This window comes from Mustela erminea, chromosome 2 (assembly GCF_009829155.1).
Source record: "Mustela erminea isolate mMusErm1 chromosome 2, mMusErm1.Pri, whole genome shotgun sequence".
NCBI classification, from domain to species: Eukaryota; Metazoa; Chordata; class Mammalia; order Carnivora; family Mustelidae; genus Mustela; species Mustela erminea.
This window is the reverse complement of record NC_045615.1, coordinates 143,062,990-143,079,186: the sequence shown is the minus strand read 5'-3', so window position 1 is coordinate 143,079,186 and position 16,197 is coordinate 143,062,990. Positions and strand designations below refer to the sequence as shown.

Genomic DNA, 16,197 nt, shown 5'->3' with positions numbered 1-16,197 from the left:
ATGGCCTTTTCAACAAATGATGCCAAAACTGTTGATGTCCTTTGGGGGCAGTGGGGATGAACTTTGACCTCTACTTCCCAGGATACACAAAAATCAATTCAAGATGGGCCACAAACCTAATGTGAAAGGTAAAACCAAAGAGTTTATAGAAGAAAACAGGAGGTCTTTATGATCTTGGGCTAGGCAAAGATTTCTTTTAACAGGGCACAATTTCTTCAATAGGGCACAATTTCTTTTAACAGTCCTTTTTAAAGGACTAATCATAAAAGAAAAATGTGATAAATTGGACCATGTAAAAACGAAGAATATCTTCATTTTACAATTATGCCACGGGAAGAATTCATAGCATGTATTCAAGGCCTGTAACAGAAAAGCTTCTGTTCTTCCAGAAATTCTTCCAGGTGTCCCCAGAATGTGCCCCCTGACTAGACCGAGGACTCCGCGACTGGTTCTGACGTTAGGGAGACAGAGGCAAGTTAAAATAAGTGGTTTGTTATAAGGCTCAGGCATCGGGACCTCACAGGAAAAAGAAAGTCTTATATTCCTTGTGTGGTTTTAATACATGAGAGAGAGCTTTGTTCCCGAGCCCCTCCACAAGGGAATACTAGAATATTCTCTGAACAATCTCTTGAGGTCCCCTGAGCTTTGAGGTCATCCTAGAGAGTCTGTGTGTGGGAGGGAGGACAGAGCCACACGGACGGCCGCAGGGAGGTGAGGGAAAGTGGTTCTCACTCAGCCAGACCCAGTTCTCCTGTAGGCCCACCCTGGGGTCCCGGGACCCTGGGGGAAGCCAGGGATGCAGTCAGGCCTGGCCCAGACCTTTGCGGGGTCCTGTGTGGGTTCGGTCAGACTAGGAAGCACTGGAGACCGAGCCAGAAACACACACAAACGCAGCACGACCACGCTCACCCCATCCACATTTGTGACTGAAAAGCCAAGACCCCTGGCCAAGATAGAGGCTTCCTCTTCAGACCTACGGTTTAGAGGAAAGGAAGCACGAAATCTATTTAGGGCTTTCAGAACTTTGATTGTTTTGCACATTCTTACAAAGGGGAAAAAAATAAAAATACCCCGAGGGATTAGAAAAAAAAAAATCAGCATCTGATACTTCAGATGAGTGGGAAAAAATCTTAAATGCTGGAGTCATTTCCTTTCTATTTCAAAAAATTACTAGTGTGCTGGAAATAGCCTGTTGAAAAAGGGGAGATTTTGTGTCCTTTGAATCCTGATTGTGCCAGAAAAATTTTCCAGGCCTAAAGGGGAAGTTGTCCCTCTCCCAGGACACTGATGCAAGATGACCCCACAGTTAGACATTTTATTTGGCAGTGGACAGCCACGATTCGGAGGGACTGATTAACTCGTTCATTCAAGAACTGGCACTGAGCATTGAGGACTGGCCAGGTTTGGTTTGGGAGTAGGGTGCTGTCTTAGCTTCAGTGTGGGGGTGGGGCGGGGAGGCCCAGCACGGAATGTAAGGCTCCCAGCCCTGCCCCTACCTCTTCTGTGGACTGTCCCTCATGCCCCTGAAGGCCCCTGTGCTTGAAACCAGGCATTCAGAATGAGCAGAAGTGAAATACTAAACACAAGCCACCAAGAAGACGGTGTCTGTGCCTCCCTACAGCAGATGCTGGGTTTCAAAAGTGCCGCATTTCAGGAGTGCCTGGGTGGCTCTGTCGCTAAGCGTCTGCCTTCGGCTCAGGTCATGATCCCAGGGTCCTGGGATGGAGCCCCGCACCGGGCTCCCTGCTCTGCCGGCCGCTCTGCCTACTAGTGATCCCTTTCTCTTTCTCTCTCTCCGCTCTGTGTCAAATAGATAAATGCAATCTTTAAAAAAATAAAATTTTTAAAAAGTGCTGCATTTCAGAGCTGGGTTACTTGCTTGAGCTCCAGGTAACGTGTGAAGGATTGAGTGGGTTTCCCGTGCCATTGTATTTAGCCATTGGCTGGCGCTTCCTCCATAAAGGGCTCCACTGTAAATGTTTTAGGCCATTCGGCCTCGGTCACAGTGACCAGACTCGAGGCATGACTGTGTTCCAATAAAACTTAATTAATGGACACTGAAACGTGACTCTCCCATAATGCTCACATCATGAAATATCCATTTCCCCCTCCCCAACCATTTAAAAACACAAAGACCTCTTAGGCGCCAGGCAAAAACGAGTGGCAGGCCTGACTTGGCCCATGGGCCATAGTTTTGGCCAACCCAAGGACCTCTTTAGTAACAAAAAAGATGCGTCCCATTGATGATGACTTTTCTTTTCCTGTGAGGTCCCGGGGCCTGAACCTTACAACAAACCACTTATTTTAACTTGCATCTGTCTCCCTATCGTCAGAACCAGTCGCGGAGCCCTCGGTCTTAGTCAGGGGGCACTTTCTGGAGAGCACCTGTGTAAGGACCTTCTTACCAGACTGGATAATCAGACCGAGAAGGCCTGGAGAGATGTTCCAGAATGGGGAGGATGGGCAGGTACCTCTCTGGGCTCTGGCTGGGTGGTCTCATGCCCACCAAAGCTATGTGGGCAGTGCCTTGACACGTTCCCCCACTTGCCGGTGGCCCCTGCCAGGGACCTAGACACTTCAAGCCCAGGAAAGAGCTGTGTCCTTGGGCATCCTGGCCACGCCCAATGCACCTGTCACTGCTGCAGTGCCTCCCCCAGCTGAGAAGAAAGCCCTTTCCCCTTCCTCCGGGAGACCTAGGCCACCTCTCAAAGGTCTCTCTCTCCTTGCTGTCTCCCAGGTCACACGGCCAAGTCGCCATTACTTCTTGATCACCCTGACTTGTCGATTTTCAATCCTAAACCTTCTTAAAACAGGGACTGCCATCTTTTCTAAGTGCACAGCACAGTTTCAAATATCTTTAGATTTTTTTTCTTTAACTACCTACGTCAGTTATTCCCTCCCTGCCAAAAGTAGAAATTCTGGTAAATGGGCACCTGCGTGGTTCAGTCGGTTAAGTGACCAACTCTTGATCTCAGCTCAGGTCTTGATCTCAGGGTCATGAGTTCAAGCCCTGTGAGGGGGCTCCATGCTGGGTACGGAGCCTACTTTAAAAGAAATTCTGGTAAGCAAAAAGGAAAAACAAACATTTTGGAACTAAATCTCATTATATTAATTGGAATAGCCCAGATAATGCAAAACAGCTGGTAAATTTAAACCATTAAATGTGATTTAAGGGAGCAGAAAATTTTGTGAACAACACATTTTTCTTCCTACTGCTTTTTGTTTGTTTGTTTCGATGTATGCATTTCCAAAGCAGAGCTTCAAAGTCACGCTGGTGACAGGGGGATGCCAGTGCAGCCTTCGCAGCTTTCGATCGTGCACAGGAGGGACAGCCTCCCAAACAGAATCAAGTATTGACTTCCTAGTACGCTGACTGATGTTATAGACTGTTTAAAAAGATGTTCTCTCCTGCAGGGCCTTCCATCGTGACACCCCCCAAGGACATCCGGAATGTCACTGGCGCCCAGGTGTACTTGAGCTGTGAGGTCATCGGAATCCCAACCCCGGTGCTCATCTGGAACAAGGTCAGTGGCACAGCCTCCAGGAAGGTCTCCTAGGCTGACAAAGAGCTCCTCTCTCAGGCGCAGGGACAGCCACCATCTAAAACCTCTGGCCTCTTCTCTTCCCTGCTGCTCCTCAAAGGCAAGGCCTGTGGCCATCCTCCAGACACCGCCCCTGAGCCTGACCTCCAGAACGGTCTCCGCTCTGCTTTCCGTGTCGCTGCCTGAGCGTGGAGGTGTAGGAACTCGGAAACTGTCATGCCGAACACCCGAACCCACCCAGAGAGTGTGTGCACGTGTGAGTGCGAGCACGCGTGTGCAGGAGTGTGTGTGCCCGTCGGAGACGGTACAGCATGGCGGTTAACGATGTGAGTTCCTCAACCAGGTCGTAGAGTTCCAAGCCCGGGTGTCCGACCCTGAGCACTACGAACATTTGGAACTGGATAATGCTTTGTTGTGCGCACTGCCCTGTGCCTTGCAAGAGCTGGTCCCTGGCCTCTCGCGGCTGGCTCTACGCCAACGTGCCACCCCGACTCATGTCAAAAATGTGTCAAGGCACTGCCAGGTGTCTCCAAGGGGGAAAATCGCCTAGAATGAGAACAAATGCTCCCAAACTCAGTGTCTTTCTCTGTATGATGAAGGCAGCATGTAATGTTTGTAAAGATTGCATATAGTGATGTAGGTAAAATCCCTTGGCCTGTTCTCAGACACATAGTTAACTCTCCATTGATGTTAGCTGCTTTTCCCAGAAATACTTCCCTTCAAGTGGCATTGTCTTGTGTAACTGTCTTCACGTTTGAAGGGTAACCTATCCCCAGCGTGTCTGTAGAAGGGAAAAGAAAACACTTATTTGCCAGATCGAATAATGCATCACCATTATACTGCGCATTATTTTCCATGATTTCCCTCTTCGTGCATTTTGACTCGGTTAAGCCCCACAGCAATGTGAGGGAGTAAATGTCACCAAACTGGTGCTGTCAAAAAGGAAATAGAGTTTAAGTGAGAAGGCATCACCAGATACCCCTCTTTAGCTGGTTCTCCGCTCCAGCGAGCTCTCAGGTGCGCTCTCTTGATTATTTCCTTTGCTGGTATCTGACCAGAGGATCAGCTTCTGGAATTCCACAGGGTATCTTGGCTCCCGTGGTCAGAATCCTTATGTTGCAAGTTGTAGAAACTCCCTTCAGGCTGCCTTGAGCAAGAGAAAGGGAAGGTGAGGAGTGGTTCCAGCCTCCAGGGCTCGCACATCCAGGAACCCGGTGTGGTCAGGACTCTGTTCTGGACTCTCGACTCTCCATGTGTTGTTGGTCTCATTTTTGTCCTTCTACCTCCAGACGCTGCTTCCACACTGTAGGCGGCGTCGTTATTGGCCGCCCCAGGCTCCCATTATCCCTGGAAGACTCCAGGGGAAAGAAAGGGCTTCCCCTCTCCTTGCTGCACCGTGAATCCCATAGGACTGGGACTCAGGTGGGGTCACCTGCCGCACTCTGGCTCCCCCATGTGGCCAGAGGGTGCATCACCGTGTGTGGCCCACTGGTGGCCCTGAAATCAGGGTGATTCCAGAAAATGCCTGGCTATGGGGATGGGCAGAGACACCACCAGCTATATTACAGCTGACCTTTACAACTGTAACTCCTGTTAATGAGGACAGGGAAGGGGCGCCCGGGTGGCCCAGTCGGTTAAGCTTCTGCCTACAGCTCAATCATGATCCCTGGGTCCTGGGATCGAGCCCCTCATGGGGCTCCCTGCTTAGTGGGGAGCCTGCTTCTCCCTCTGCTACTCCCCCTGCCTGTGCTCTCTCACTCTGTCAGATAAATAAATGAAATCTTAAAAAAAAAAAAAAAAAGGACAGTGAAATTTCACCTCAATTTGTTTTTGAAAGGGGAGCGAAGAGCAGCCATCCAGGCCCAGATGTGCGCCTCCTGGCATAGGCTCCTCCGCTCCCCAATGCTTATGTGGAGGCTCCCGGTTTGTTCAGAGGGTGGAGACGCGGAGGAACAACTTTTCCAGAGAATTCCACAGAAAGCTCTGTTGCAGTTCTCTAGGGAGGACGCGGTGGGGGGCCAGGGTGACCCCAAGTGTGTGGAGCATGTGACCTTATTGGCCGATCTTGGCAGAGAGTAATTTCCTCCTTCCTGGCTCTGCTGTACCCCAGCTAACCTACGTACATCCCAGGACAGTAAATCCGCCTCAGGAATCTTTCCCTGGAAGCTTCCCAGAGGATCTGTGGCGGGAGGGAGGGGCCCGGGGAGGACTTGCCAGAACCTAGCAAAACCTCGGGGCCGGGCTCTGCTGAATTTCGTCTGCCTTTGTAGCAATTTGCCGCACACGTAACCTAAAGTAGTGTTTTTTTTTTTTTTAGGCAGACTGTGACCCACCAGCATGTCCTCAATTCAGTGTAGGGATCGCAACCAGCACTCTCTTTAAAAAGTAGAACAGAGGGGCACCTGGGTGGCTCAGTGGGTTAAGCCTCTGCCTTCAGCTCAGGTCATGATCTCAGGGTCCTGGGATCGAGTCCCGCATCAGGCTCTCTGCTCAGCGGGGAGCCTGCTTCCCTCTCTCTCTCTGTCTGCCTGCCTCTCTGCCTACTTGTGATCTCTCTCTGTCAAATAAATAAAATAAAAATTAAAAAAAAAAAAGTAGAACAGAAACTATCCTGAGGCATGGATCACATTAAGTAAGGGTATCATTTCCCACAACTCTTCTTTGCCACATACCAGATCCCAGTGCAAAACGCGTTTCTTGCTGCGGGCCATGTCCACAATTGAATAGGCCGTTTGTTTTCTCACCACTGTCCTTGGAACCAAACTGTTGAGAATTCAAAGAAAAAAATGTCACATTCAGATTCAGTTTAAGCACAGCATTGCTTTTTATTATGAATGGATATTAGAATCTCAGTTGTTAAGCCAGAGTTCAAAGAAGGTCGCAGGTCTTTCTTCCTCAAGGATTCTTAGCCACGGCAGAGCGAGCTTACAGAGCGATCCTTGTCTCGGAGACACTGAAGGCTACAGTAGCGCCCCCTTGTGGCCGCCACAGCTGGTGCGTGGGTCTGAACTTGACCTGTAGTTACTAAGTGATGTTAAGTCCCATACTTTCCCCGCAAGCCTCTGGCCTTAAAGGAAAGGAGCAATTTTTTTCAGATGGGGAAATGAACTGAAATAGCTGTATTTTAGGCTGAAATAGCCTTAATTCAGGCAAGTCAGAAATGCTCACGGAGAAGATAGAACACCTAGAATACCTTCCAAACACTTGCAGTTTCTGAGACTGAGACTCTCTCTCAGTTCTTTACCTGCCTGAACATTTCTGCAGATTTGAGCTTTCATGACCTCTAAGAATTTTTTTTTAATTAAAAACAGTAAGTGATAATGGTAATATTAGGAGAAACTCTCCAAAGATATAAAAAGAGTTCAGAATCTCCCACCTTCTTCCACTCCCTGAAATAACCAGCGTGGACTGTCCTGGTTTTCATCTTTCTGAAGCCTTACTTGTGCCCATAAACCAGCACATACCCCAGTGTGTGAGGTGAGGTAGGAATAGACTGAGAACATTACTGTGAAATTTGCTTTTCTCGATAAATACTTCCAGGGCATCCCTCCAGATTTGCTTCTCAGTAACTACACGATAGTCCGAGTATGGGTTTACAATAATTATTGAGCCATTGCTGTATTGTTTGCTTTTTCCAGGTTTTGACCACCTTAAATAACATGCAAGTATATATGTATCCTATATCCAAGTGCTCTTATTCCCACCCCCCTCCCCGTAGAGGATAGTTTCCCCCAGAAGATACATGACTAGGTAGAAGATTTGTTTCATGCCAGTTTTAATAGACATTCTCAGATTCCGTTCTAAACAGACTGTAGCAGTTCACACTCTCCCCAGTAGTGCGTGGGAACCATTTTCCTGCATCCTCAACAGCACTGAATATTGCCCAACTTTTTAATTTTTGTTAATGATAGGTAAAAATATCCTTTACTACTTTAATTTTCTTGACTACACTGAGAATATTTTTTTCACATTGTAGTATTTCCATTTCTTTGTGGTTTGGTAATCTTTTTAAAATTTTAATTGTTTTGAAGATTTCACTTATTTGAGAGACTGAGAGCAGCGGGGTTGGGGGGGCAGGAGGGTGCAGAAGGAGAAGGAGCAGACTCTCCGCTAAGCAGGGAGCCCAAACTGGGCTCCATCCCAGGACCCTGAGGTCATGACCTGAGCCAGAGGCAGAGGCTTAACCTATTGAATCACCCAGGTGCCTCTAGTTTTTTTAATTTTATTTTAGGTCCAGTATAGTTAACATACAGTGTAATTAGTTTCAGGTGTGCGGTAGTGTGATTCATCAATCCCACACATCACACGGTGTTCATCACACGTACATTCCTTAATCCCTGTCACCTGGTCACCTGGTCTACCCACTCCCCCAGCCCAGCCTCCCCTCGGTAACCATCAGGTTGTTCTTTGTAGTTAAGCGTCGTAGGGGCCAGTCGGATAAGCATCCCACACTTGATAGCAGCTTAGGCCTTGATGCGAGGGTTGTGAGTTCAAGCCCTGTGTTGGGCTCCATGTTGGGCATGGGACCTACTTTAAAAAAATCATCTGTTTCAGTTTGTCTTTTTTTCCCCTTTGTTCCTTTGGTTTCTTAAATTCCACATACAAGTGAAATCATGTGATATTTGTCTTTCTCTAACTTATTTTGCTTAATGTAATACCTTCTAGCTCCATCCATCTTGCAGATGGCAAGATTTAATTCTTTTTATGGCTAAATATTTCATTTGTGCGCGTGCGTGTATATACACACACCACGTGTTTATCCATCTTTCAACACTTGGGCTGCTTCTGTAATTTGGCTGTTAAAGATAATGCTGCTATAAAGATGGGGGCGTGCCTCCTTTAAACTAGTGTTTCTGTATTTGGGGGGTAAATATCCAGTAGTGCAGTAACTGAACCACAGGGTGGTTCTATTTTTCACTTTTTGAGGAGCCTCCACTGGCTGCGCTGCCCGCGGTGTATGAGGGACCCATTTCCTCCGCATCCCCCCCAGGCCGGTTTCTTACGGGTTTGACTTCAGCCATTCTGACATGTCGGCTGGCATCTCGCTGTGGTTCTGATTTGTATTTCCCTGATGGTGAGTGATGCTGAGCACGGTTCGTGTGTCTCTCGGCCGTCCGTATGTCTGTTTTACAGACACATTTGTTCCTGTCTTCTGCTCACTTTTAATTGGATTACTTTCTTGGGTGTTGAGCTGTAGAAGTTCTTGATGTATTTTGAAGAGAATATTTTCCTATTCATGTGTTATAGGAATTGCCTCTCCAGATATCATTTACCTATTTTTCTCTTGGGTTGTCTCTAATTATTAGTCTGTGGCTTTTTGAGCGATCTTGACCCTTTCCCGCGTATCACAATATTTTTTTCTTTGACATTTTGTCTTTAGTGGGTTACAGTGGCTGGGCATCTGGAAGTTTCAACACACATGTATTTATTTAATCATAAACCTCTTCTGAAACTTCACCAGAAAGGCCCAGCAAATATGTCCAACACTGCATAAATGTCCTTCAGTGGTTTCCTGAAACTCAGTGAACACCTTGAAATGCATTAACCTGTAAGAATCAGACTGTTTAGTCCTGCTTCTGTAACCACTGGCACTTTTCATTATTAATTGCTTATCTGCAGTAGCAGGCTTCAGGAAGACACTGTTGTAGCTAAAATACAAGCAGAGAGAGCTGAAGTGACTTCCTGGGCTCCCTCAGATTCTCCCCCTCGTTCAGCCTTCACAGCAAGCAGTGACTGCTAGCCAGTTTTTTCTGCCTGGATTTCTAAGGTTCAAACTCAGGAGCACTTCCAGCCCATTGCACATCTGTCAGATTGTCTTAAAAGCTACTTTTCTCAGCCTGCATCCTTTTTTTTTTTCCCCCCTCAAACGGTAAAGCACATTTATCAACAAACTCCCCCTCCCAAAAGGGAGCAAGGGAATGTGCCATATAAAAATTTACCATGTAGCAGTTCTTGACATTTCTGTGTGTTTTCTACGGGGTGTGTAGCTTTTTACAATATAGTAAAATAGGAGCTCTGTTAAATGTAAGTATTCACTTTCCAAACAAATGCTTGACGAGTACAGTTTCTCCGTACATAGTGGATCAGGCTAACAGGCACAGAACACCCCTTACCAAGAGCGACACAATCTGGGGACCAGCAGCTCTGTTGCTGAGGTGCCGTATTTCATGCAGGAGTGTTTTTCTGCTCTGGTCACACTCAAAGCTCTTAGAGAATTCTGAAATTCACTTAAGACCAGAGATACGTTACTTTGGCCATTGAATCAATCCTTACACCATTGTTAAAACCATTTTCAACTGTTTTCAAAATCTGCACTAGCATGAACTGGTTTTGCCAGCTACTGGGGAGACAGAAGGAAAAAATGCCTCCCGAATTTATCTGTTTTGTCTTGATAGCACTTCTGTGCGAAAAATATTAAGATAACTGGTTTTCTCTAATAATTGCAATAGGGGAAAATCCCAGGGGAAAAGAGCAAGGAAGCAAAATCCAGGCATCCCAAATCAGTAATAATGCAAGGATTTTTTAATTTAGTAATGCAAGGAGTAAGAGTTGGCCTGGGTGGCTCAGTGGGTTAAGCTTCTGCCTTCAGCTCGGGTCATGATCCCAGGGTCCTGGCATCGAGCCCCACATCGGGCTCTCTGCTCAGCAGGGAGCCTGCTTCCCCCTCTCTGCCTGCCTCTCTGCCTACTTGTGATCTCTCTCTCTCTGTGTCAAATAAATAAAATCTTAAAAAAAAAAAAGAAAGAAAAAAAAGTGTTGGCCCAAATCACCTCATAGTTTTCAGAGCCCCAGCCCTGGTGTCACGCCACAGGGAAAACAGAGTAGGTCTGAGGTTGAGACAAGAAGCTTAACAGCCTGTGGTAGGAGTAGGATCAGGAAGGGAGAAGCAACATACATGGAGAGAGTCCGCACTGGCAGCTGGACTCCTGGGACTCAGAACTTGCTTAGTAAGAAAAGAAAATGAGAACTACCTGTGATATTGCAAATCCTTTTTTCTAATTACAAGTAGTATCAGTAAACATCAACCTAGCTCTTAAAGGTGGCCCGGGATGGAATGAATACTACTTTGTGTATCCCTTTGGTCTTTTTTAAACCCATCCTCATTACAAGCTTTAAAATATTTTTTTGTACTCTGTGACTCAGCAGTTCCACTTCTAGAAATTTATGCTAAATGTGTATGTACAAAAGGGCTGCAAGTAAAATTAATTTTTCCATGTATTTTTCTGTATTTTCCAGAGTTTATTTTATGAACACAGTTCACAGGAGGAAAATTAGGAAAGTGTTCACTATTATCCTGAAGCCAAAGAGACTGAATGTCTTCTTAATCCATCCCTGTTCTCATCATGATGCACAGGGGTGGGCAGCAAGCAGCTTTTGTCGTAAGAGAACGGTGACAGCATGTACTTGACAGGCATTTTTGCTCTCAGGTCTTTCATAAGTCATTAGAATGAACGCTCAGCCCTCAGAACAAAAGGAACGGTATTGGTTTTGGACTCAACCTCCTGTTTTCTGTCATAGAGGGGGTTGCAGGACTTGGGCTTCCCACATGAGGTCCCAAGAATCAAACCTAAGGCTTGGTGACAGTTTGTCAAACACCGTGTGGCAAGCAAGAAAAAGCTCAGCAAAGAAAAGCAGTGTTTACAAGGGCACGAGTGAATGATAGTGGCAGCAAAGTGTGACGGTGTGTATTCCCCAAGCGTGCGGAAATATATATTAGTTCAAAATATATAGACTTCAAAGGGAAACTGACAGGAAGAAATAAAAGATCTATATTTAAGTATTCAGGAAAGAATAATATGGAAATTGCTGGGTTCAATCCAGTTAGAAAGTCTGACGTATGCCCCGTACAGTTCCAAGAATGTGGCTACTTCCAAGTTGATAATTCAGTGCAGGAAACTCAAGACTGTTTTCTTTTTTGTAGGTAAAAAGGGGTAACCACGGAGTTCAAAGGACAGAACTCTTGCCTGGTGACCGAGACAACCTGGCCATTCAGACTCGGGGTGGCCCAGAAAAGCATGAAGTCACTGGCTGGGTGCTGGTGAGTACTGAGAATTGGCAAGGATTTCATTCTTAGGATTAGACACAGCCAACCTGGCAAAGGTGCCAGAAGTCCTGCCAGGCTGAAAGGCTGTGCCTCACCAGCCACACCTCTTCGGGACAGGCCTCCCAGAAAACATGCTGCTCTTTTCGGGGTTAACTTAACAAAGAGCTAAGATTGGTTGAATGTTTTAGAACCAACAAATACATGGGAACTAATTTTTTAAGAATTCAAGGCAGGTGAGGGGGGAGAGAGAGGGTGGTGGGGTTATGGACATTGGGGAGGGTATGTTGAGCCCCACATCCAGCTCCTTGCTCAGCAGGGAGCCTGCTTCTCCTTCTCCCTCTGGCTTCCCCTGCTTGTGCTCTGTCAAAATTTTAAAGTTTTTTAAAAATTCAAGCAGAGGCGCACAGCTGACACAGTCCGTAGCGCGTGTGACTCTTGATCTCAGAGTTGTGAGTCCAAGCGCCATGTGGGGCCTAGAGCTTACTTAAAAAAAAAGAAAAAAAAAAAAATCAAAGCAAAGTCCTTACACGGAACTAAATGGCCTGAGCGTTAATTATTTTTATTTGGCCTTTGATACTCCTAAATTGTACTTACAACCCTATCAGCGTCTTCCTCGAACTGGTATGTGCACCAGTTTATGGTTCTTAAGCCTCGCAGCATGACGAGCAGCTGTCTGTGCTGTGTCCTCAGTGTGGATCCTCCCGCAGCACACGCGGGCAGCTGTCTGTCCCGCAGCCCGGTGCCTGCGCGATTTCTGGCAGTATCTCTGCTGTGAGTCCCCTATTCATCCTAAGAAATAATGGCCTCACTGAAGCCACGGGGAAAAGAGAGGTGCCCCAGAGGAGCTGAAGGTCCCTGCTTCCCCCCGCAGGTATCTCCTCTCAGTAAGGAGGACGCTGGAGAGTATGAGTGCCACGCGTCCAACTCGCAAGGAGAGGCTTCCGCGTCGGCCAAAATCACAGTGCTGGATGCCATACATTAAACACCAGTGAAAAAAGGTAATAAATCCATTTAAGGACTAGTGCTTTTGTTTAAGAACGAACAGAGCCAGGGATGAAAGCATCCGACACTGCTCTTACTGACGTTGTTATCAAAATGGAGAGCGCAGGGCTCTAAACGCGCGTCCCGGCGGTTAGTGGAAGGCTGCTGTCAGGACGTCACTGCTTTCACCTTCTCTCACATCCCAAACTTGAACGGAATGGCTTCTATTTCCCATAACTTCTCTATCCACATGGCAGTCTTCCCTGGTGTTGCAACTATTATATTAAATTTCCATTTTAAAGTAAGTTATTGTGAGCAAATCCGGTCCTTCACTTTGAGCTTTTATAAGAAAAAGCCAGAAGGGAGAGTATCCTGGCAGGAACCCAAACTCTCTTCTGTTGTACCATCAAAAGCTTCCTCTCAAGCACTAGCCCAGGAGCATCAGAGTAATGCTTCTTTACGTTTCTGTACTTCGCTTAGACTCATGTTTGAACTGGCTTCTTGTGAATCAAGAATAAGAAAATTTACTATCAGTATCTGCGGACCCATCCCCCTGGGGCCCTGCAGTATGGCAGGAGGAAGGACCAAGTAAACAGGGGCTTGGTCGGGCTCTCCTCGGCCAGGCTGTGCGAAGCCAGGTGACGAGACGACAGAGCTCAGCCTGACGTCCTGTTTGCATCTCAGCTCTGCCCCTTCCGCTTGGAATGCTGAGTGAAAGCTTCATGACCGAGGAAAGTTCTTCAGCCTCTCTGCATCTCAACTAGCTCGTCTGTGAAACGAGCTCTTCTACTTCTGTAACGAGGTCCATGTCTTACGCATAAAAATCCCAGAGCTCACGTTCCAAAGAGCACCCCAGCCTCTCATTTGTACAGCCCTCCACATCCCCTTCACATCTTTGTTTGGAAACAGTAAAAAGTACCTGAAAATTAGAAAGTCAGCCACATCCGTATCTGTAACTAATTTTCATCTTTTTCTAACTAGGTGAAGGTGCTGACCTGTAAACCTGCAGAAGTGTATCCGTCTGCCTCACTAGTAGTAGTCCTGGATCGCTGCAGCCCTGTTCTTGCCTAGTAACAGTTTCTTTTCCTCCAATCCACTAACGCTTAGTTACATTCACTGGTTTCGCACAGAGGAAATCCACAATAAAGATAACATCAAGACTCCTAAAAAAATTTATTGTCTATTTACAGAAGAAGAGCATGCATGTAATTGAAATCAGTAAAATGCTTTCTCTCACAATGCAGTACACTGGTTTTTTTAAATTGAAAAAACAAATATTTACAAGTATCTTGAGACTCTTCTGAAAGAGCTAAACACTCATCATTCGAGGGGCAATACTCATAGACATGAGTTCCTGGAAGAGCAGTTTGCACGCGTAAGGCATTCGCACCAAAGAAATCTGCGGGGGGAGAAAAAGGTCATTAGCAAAACTATTTGAAGTGATCCTACTTCCCTCGCCCAGAGAACGGTATAAGGTCTTGGTACTGAGCTGGTAGCGCTCGTCCTGCTACTGGGGCTTGTGGTGGTTCTTTCTCCCGAGAGGCTTTGGGATTTCAGCCTTCCTGCCAGACATAATTTATATTCACCCTTCTCAAGACTTTTTTTAAACTTCTTAATTTAAAATGTTTAAAATTCCTTGTACACATCCTTATTTCCAAAGGATGACCAGAAAAAAAAAAAAAAGCTTAGAGAAATTACCCCACTAAAACTGGTTTTTACAAAAATTTAATTTTCCATCATTTAAAACTAATCAAACCTGAAAATGCCAGTCTGTCCCACCACACTGAACCTGCCTGGATGATCAGACCAACATGGTTATAACCTAAACAAGTATCAACTGCCAGCAAGGTCTACACACCTGGGTTTTATTGCGGCAGCCCCGGCATTCGTACGTATGGGTCCTCGTGTTAGCAATTGCCATTATTCCGCAAAGATTGCAAACATGAACCTGATATGGATCTGATGCCTCAAACAATCTTTCCCTTAAAAACTGGGCTGCTCCATGGGCAATCTGACAATCTCGTTCCATTTCTCCAAAACGCAGGCCACCATCACTGTTAAGGAACAAAGAACAGATTATTTTGTACTTATAAAGCTGCTTCTCCACGAAGGAGAAGGCAGTCAAGCCTGAAATGATAAATGTTCACTGGCAAAAGTAATTGAAAGAACATGTGGGGGCGCCTGGGTGGCTCAGTGGGTTAAGCCTCTGCCTTCAGCTCAGGTCATGACCTCAGGGTCCTGGAATCAAGCCCCACATTGGGGGGGGGGGGGGGTCTCTGCTCAGCAGGGAGCCTGCTTCCCTTCCTCGCTCTCTGCCCGTGTCTCTGCCTACTTGTGATCTCTGTCTGTCAAATAAATAAATAAAATCTTTAAAAAAAAAAAAAAGAAAGAAAGAAAGAACATGTGAATGGTAACAGGTTTCCCCAGTATGGAAGTGGAAAGAAATGTGCTGTTTAAATGACCAAAAAGTGGATGGCTATGGCTTCCTTAACGGTCTCACACACAAATATAATGATTTCATACAAATGATTTCACCAAAAAAAGAGAAATCATCGGTCAACTCTGGAGGATACAAGACAACTAATTGATTCTTTTTCTTTACCAGTTTTCAAAACAAATATTTATCCTGCCTATATGAACTATGTCACGAGGTAACCAGTTGAGGAAACAAAGTTTCTCTCTACAGAAGTCTTCTAGCTATTAAGAGAAGACATAAAATTAGAATCTCATCAATTTGCAGTCCCTATTTAATTAAGGGCTTCAAATAATGATCACACATAGCTACTAAAATTCTAAGACACAACCAGATACTGGAAATAGACAACACTGTAAGCATTCCTGCAAAAGAATGCAATCTTTCCATTTCATCAAAGCTCAAGATCTAATTAGCTGTTTATAAGAAAAATAGGAATGTACAGCCCAGAAATGCAATCAGCAAAATCCAGAGTGTGAGAAACCCTCCAGGGCAAATAATCCAGTATCTTCAATAAATAAACTACAAGGAAATCAAGTCGAAGGGCAAGCTATAGTTTAAAAAAAATAAGAAACAAAACCCTTCAACTGTGAAACACAGATGTATTTGTATCCTGACTGAAATCAACCAACCTATTTAAAAATTATCCAATCAGGATGTACTATGGTTAAGTGCTCCAAAGTGTGTAAACCTGGCGATTCACAGACCTGTACCCCTGGGGTTAATAATACACTATATGTTCATTTAAAATAAATAACTAATCCAATCAGGAAATTTTAACATCAGATACTTAATAATAGCAAGGTTACAGGTGACCCCTGAAAAATGTGTAAGGGGCGCTGATAAATACAAATGATTCACTGAGATGGTTTCAGATTCTACATCACAGCTAACCTTTAAGAAACTACAACTGGTTTTGGCACAGCATCAAAAAACAATATCCATAGTCACCTAAAAAGGTTACTAAAATATTCCTCCCTTTTCCAAACACATATCTATGTGAGGTAGGATTTTTCCTCATATACTTAAATATAAAAAATACTGCAATGGAATGAATGCAGAAGCAGATACAAGAATCCTGTCATCATCTAGTAAACCAGCTCACTAAAGAGATTTGCAGGGGCACCTGGATGGTTCAGTTGGTTAAGCGTCTGCCT

At 45.5% G+C, this 16,197-nt stretch overlaps 2 protein-coding genes across 2 annotated transcripts in view; one reads left to right on the top strand and one right to left on the bottom strand.

The window, feature by feature from the left end:
• The window catches only part of IGFBP7 (insulin like growth factor binding protein 7), a 76,437-nt gene extending 62,631 nt beyond the window's left edge, over positions 1-13,806 (top strand). Inside the window, exons 2-5 of the mRNA XM_032334413.1 lie at positions 3,415-3,524; positions 11,464-11,580; positions 12,458-12,584; positions 13,549-13,806. Coding sequence (XP_032190304.1) covers positions 3,415-3,524; positions 11,464-11,580; positions 12,458-12,568 — 338 coding nt within the window. The 3' untranslated portion in view covers positions 12,569-12,584; positions 13,549-13,806. The remainder of the gene's footprint in view (positions 1-3,414; positions 3,525-11,463; positions 11,581-12,457; positions 12,585-13,548) is intronic.
• The window catches only part of POLR2B (RNA polymerase II subunit B), a 45,980-nt gene continuing 43,509 nt past the window's right edge, over positions 13,727-16,197 (bottom strand). The window contains exons 25-26 of the mRNA XM_032334410.1: positions 14,426-14,621; positions 13,727-13,966 (exon numbers count right to left, since the gene is read on the bottom strand). Coding sequence (XP_032190301.1) covers positions 13,877-13,966; positions 14,426-14,621 — 286 coding nt within the window. The 3' untranslated portion in view covers positions 13,727-13,876. The remainder of the gene's footprint in view (positions 13,967-14,425; positions 14,622-16,197) is intronic.